Source organism: Scylla paramamosain, chromosome 3 (genome assembly GCF_035594125.1).
Source record: "Scylla paramamosain isolate STU-SP2022 chromosome 3, ASM3559412v1, whole genome shotgun sequence".
NCBI classification, from domain to species: Eukaryota; Metazoa; Arthropoda; class Malacostraca; order Decapoda; family Portunidae; genus Scylla; species Scylla paramamosain.
Genome location: NC_087153.1, coordinates 40,246 through 45,000, shown reverse-complemented (window position 1 = coordinate 45,000; position 4,755 = coordinate 40,246). Strand labels below are relative to the sequence as shown.

Sequence of the window (4,755 nt, the reverse complement as noted above, 5' to 3'; positions counted from 1 at the left end):
GAGAGAGAGAGAGAGAGAGAGAGAGAGAGAGAGAGAGAGAGAGAGAGAGAGGAGGAGGGGAGAGGATCAAAAGGGAGAGGAGGAGGAGGAGGAGGAGGAGGAGGAGGAAGAGAAGGAGGAGGAGGAGGAGGAAGAGGAGGAATATGAAGAGGAGGAGGAAGAAGAAGAGGAAGAAGAGGAGGAGGAGGAGGAGGAGGAGGAGGAGGAAGAGAAGGAGGAGGAGGAAGAGGAGGATGATGAAGAGGAGGAAGAGGAGGAAGAGGAGGAGGAGGAGGAGGAGGAGGAGGATCAATCTTTGAGCCACTCATCTCCCTCTCCCTCTCCATAATGCTCTCTACTCCCTAAGCGATAGACACACACACACACACACACACACACACACACACACACACACACACACACAGTTGAGGTGAGGAGGGCGCGGCTGACTGTAGATACCAGAGTTCATTATTATTATTATTATTATTATTATTATTATTATTATTATTATTATTATTAATTTTCTTGTTAATCTGTCACTATAATCATAAAAAAACACCTTTAAAACCCATGTCAGTTCAACTAGAGCCTTTTGAAAACAGGTAGCCATTTTCTCAAGAGCATTTCTCCTGTTAATAATGTAGAAACCTTGTTAATCTACCATTACAACCATAAAAACACTCTTGAAACCTGTGTCACTTCAACTAGAGCCTTTTAAAAGTAGTGTTTCTCGTGTTAATAACATAGAAACCTTGTAACTCTAACATTATTACCATAAAAACACCCTTAAAAACCTGTGACACTTCAACTACAGCCTTTTGAAAGTAGTGGTGTTGGCAGAAGTCTTAAGAATACCACCACCACCACCACCTGTCCCTACTGCAGGCACCTGACGGACTTTGAGCTGGTGCAGCATCTGGGGCGGGGCAGGTTTGGCGTCGTGTGTCAGGTATGGAACAAGTTGGATGACAATGAGTGATGCTGTCAAGAGGATCAACCTGCCAACCAAGTGAGTGTGTCTATGTGGGAGTATTTGTGACACAGACAGACAGAAAGACAGACAGAGAGAGAGTGGGAGGGATAGACTGACAGAGATGCAGAGAGAGAGAGGGATAGACTGACAGAGATGCAGACAGAGAGAAAGAGAGAGAGAGAGACAGACAGAGAGAGAGAGAGACATACATTGACAGAGAGAGAGAGATAGATAGAGACAGAGGCAGGGTTAGACAGACAGACAGACAGACAGGGATAGACTGACAGAGATAGAGAGAGAAAGAGAGAGAGAGACAGACAGAGAGAGAGAGATAGATAGAGACAGAGGCAGGGTTAGACAGACAGAGAGACAGACAGAGACAGGGGTAGACTGACAGAGATAGAGAGAGAAAGAGACAGACAGAGACATTGAGAGACGTTTCAGGGTGTGTGTGTGTGTACGTGTGTGTGTGTTACGAGACACCGAAGAGACACACAGTCATGAGTCATGGGAGAAACTATCAAACTGTAGCCAGAACCAGTCCACAAGCCACTCCATCGTGTTTGAAGACTCCTACAGCAAGCAAAGCCACGCAGAACAGGACACAGGCACAACAAACACTACAGAGGAACCCAAGAAGAGACGGAGAGTGCGAAGCTAGCCAGCAGAAGGGAGAGAGACCCCGCACACTGAGTCTGAGCACCACCACGGCTGATAAACTTAGGGATGGGGTGCAGAAAGCGGTGATGAAGCCTCAGTCTGTTCCTCGCACCTTCCTCTACATCCAGGTGGAGTTGTGTCAGAAGGAAAGCTTGTGTGATTGGCTGGTGCAGAATTCACAGAGGGACATTAAGGTGGTGGTGGATATGTTCAGTGATATAACCAATGCAGTGGAATATGTACGTGATAATCATCTTATGCATTGCGATCTTAAGATGAGCTATGGGGTGTGTGTTGGTAGTGTTGTAGGTGGTTAGAATTGATCGTTTATTTATTTATTTATTTATTTATTCATTTTATGTATTTATTTATTTGTATGTGTGTGTGTGTGTGTGTTGTGAGTGAGTGATTTTTCTTTCTTTTATTTGTTTAGGTTTTATGTATATATATATTTTTTTTTTTGGTTGATATAGTTGTTTTATTCTGTTTCTTTCCCTCCCTCTCCCTCCTTCCCTGCCTCCATTACAAACTCCTCTCCTCCTGTCCTCCCCACAGGCTTGCAATATCTTTCTCTCCCTCCTTATCTCTGTAACTAATTCTCTCTCTCTCTCTCTCTCTCTCTCTCTCTCTCTCTCTCTCTCTCTCTCTCTCTCTCTCTCTCTCTCTGTGTCTCTCGTGCAGCCCTCCAACATCATCATCTCCCTGGAGGGCAAAGTGAAGGTGGGTGACTTCAGCCTGGTCACCACCATCGCGGAGGAGGAGGAGCAGCAGGCTGCCTACACGCCTGCCACACACCTGCAGAGGTTCCCCGCTGAACACACGCATACTCATCGTGGTGGGATTTGCCTCCACATGAGTCCAGAGCAGGTATGTGGTACTAGTCTAACCTAACCTGCATTAACCTAAACTAACCTCACCAAATCTAAACTAACCTAACTAAACTTAAATTACCCTAACCAAACCTAACCTGATCTAACCAAACCTAAACTAGACTAACTTCAGCCTAAACTGACCTAAACCAAATCAAAATTAACCTAAGAATATGTAAACTAACCTAACTTAATCTAACCTAACCTAACCTAATCTAACTAACTTAAACCAAAACTGATCTAAACCAAGTCAAAATTAACCTAAGAATATATAAACTAACCTAACCTAACCTAATCTAACTAACTTAAACCAAAACTGATCTAAACCAAGTCAAAATTAACCTAAGAATATGTAAACTAACGTAATGTAACCTAACGTAACCTAACCTAACCTAACCTAACCTAACCTAACCTAAACTAACGTAACGTAACCTAACGTAACCTAACCTAACCTAACCTAAGAATATGTAAACTAACCTAACCTAACCTAACCTAACCTAATCTAACTAACTTAAACCAAAACTGATCTAAACCAAGTCAAAATTAACCTAAGAATATGTAAACTAACGTAACGTAACCTAACGTAACCTAACCTAACCTAACCTAACCTAAACTAACGTAACGTAACCTAACGTAACCTAACCTAACCTAACCTAAGAATATGTAAACTAACCTAACCTAACCTAACCTAACCTAACCACACCACACACAGTCACCTCTCTTATTGTCAGGTGAGTGGGAAGGTGTACGACTACAAGGTGGACGTCTACTCACTGGGCCTGGTGTTCTTTGAGATGCTGGTGCCCTTTGGGACGGGCATGGAGCGCCTGGCCGTCATGACGCGGCTCAAGGAGGAGCTGCTCTTCCCTCCAAAGTTTGAGGACAACTTCCCTGATGAGGTGAGACAGATGGGAGGAATTGGTGAGGTGAAGCTGTTTTGTTTGTGTTTTTGATGTAACTTTTTGAAAACAGCAACTTGTCCTCACCTTTCTGTGCCTTGATGCGTGAGAACAGCAACTTGTCCTCACCTTTCTGTGCCTTGATGCGTGAGAACAGCAACTTGTCCTCACCTTTCTGTGCCTTGATGCGTGTTGTTATGCGAACCAGTGACGTTGACTCACAGATATCACTGCTGTACTCACCGTATAGTAGCTTTCTCTCCCTCTGGTTCTGTTTAGTGATGTTTAGTTCAATAAATATATAAAGACATAAATGCAATACATATTTAATATTCAATATTCAGTGTACTTTTAGTTGTCCTGTGTTTGTGATTGCTGGACTCATATATAAATTGGTAGTTTTATTTTATTTTTTTTTTATTTTTTTTTTTTTTTTTAGTTTTTTTTATTTTGTTGTTTATTTTTTGTGTTATTTATTTATCCTGCCTGGCATGCAGTTAGATTTATTGTTATTTTCTTGTTTATTTTTTTATTTATTTATTTATTTTTTTTATGTAGGAAGGACACTGGCCAAGGGCAACAAAAATCTAATAAAAAAAATGCCCACTGAAATGCCAGTCCTATAAAAGGGTCAAAGAAGTGGTCAAAAATTGGTGGATAAGTGTCTTGAAACCTCCCTCTTGAAGGAATTCAAGTCATAGGAAGGTGGAAATACAGAAGCAGGCAGGGAGTTCCAGAGTTTACCAGAGAAAGGGATGAATGATTGAGAATACTGGTTAACTCTTGCGTTAGAGAGGTGGACAGAATAGGGGTGAGAGAAAGAAGAAAGTCTTGTGCAGCGAGGCCGCGGAAGGAGGGGAGGCATGCAGTTAGCAAGATCAGAAGAGCAGTTAGCATGAAAATAGCGGTAAAAGACAGCTAGATATGCAACATTGCGGCAGTGAGAGAGAGGCTGAAGACAGTCAGTTAGAGGAGAGGAGTTGATGAGACGAAAAGCTTTTGATTCCACCCTGTCTAGAAGAGCAGTATGAGTGGAACAGGAGAAACACCCTTGAGAACCCTGCTACCTGTATTTAAAAGGCTGTACTTGAAGTTACTGTGGTTTTCAAGGGTGTTTTTAAGGTTACTGTGACAGATTAACAATATTTCTGCATTACTGACAGGAGAAACACCCTTGAGAACCCTGCTACCTGTATTTAAAAGGCTGTACTTGAAGTTACTGTGGTTTTCAAGGGTGTTTTTAAGGTTCTAGTGACAGATTAACAATATTTCTGCATTACTGACAGGAGAAACACCCTTGTGAAACCTGCTACCTGTATTTAAAAGGCTGTAGTTAAAGTTACTGTGGTTTTCAAGGATGTTTTTAAGGTTCTAG

General features: G+C 42.2%; 1 protein-coding gene across 1 annotated transcript; it reads left to right on the top strand.

The window, feature by feature from the left end:
- Nucleotides 1-1,613: 1,613 nt before the first annotated feature.
- On the top strand, nt 1,614-3,461 carry LOC135088937 (eukaryotic translation initiation factor 2-alpha kinase 3-like). Its single transcript, XM_063984002.1, has 3 exons — nt 1,614-1,740; nt 2,294-2,479; nt 3,213-3,461. The coding sequence occupies exons 1-3, from the start codon at nt 1,699-1,701 to the stop codon at nt 3,432-3,434; spliced, it is 450 nt and encodes a 149-aa protein (XP_063840072.1). The 5' UTR covers nt 1,614-1,698; the 3' UTR covers nt 3,435-3,461.
- Nucleotides 3,462-4,755: the final 1,294 nt, after the last annotated feature.

Bases quoted from the DNA above. Each gene is read 5' to 3' on its own strand.
- LOC135088937 (XM_063984002.1), top strand. From the start codon at position 1,699: ATGAAGCCTCAGTCTGTTCCTCGCACCTTCCTCTACATCCAG. The intron at 1,741-2,293 runs GTGGAGTTGTGT...TCTCTCGTGCAG, and splicing joins GCACCTTCCTCTACATCCAG to CCCTCCAACATCATCATCTC. The intron at 2,480-3,212 runs GTATGTGGTACT...TCTTATTGTCAG, and splicing joins TCCACATGAGTCCAGAGCAG to GTGAGTGGGAAGGTGTACGA.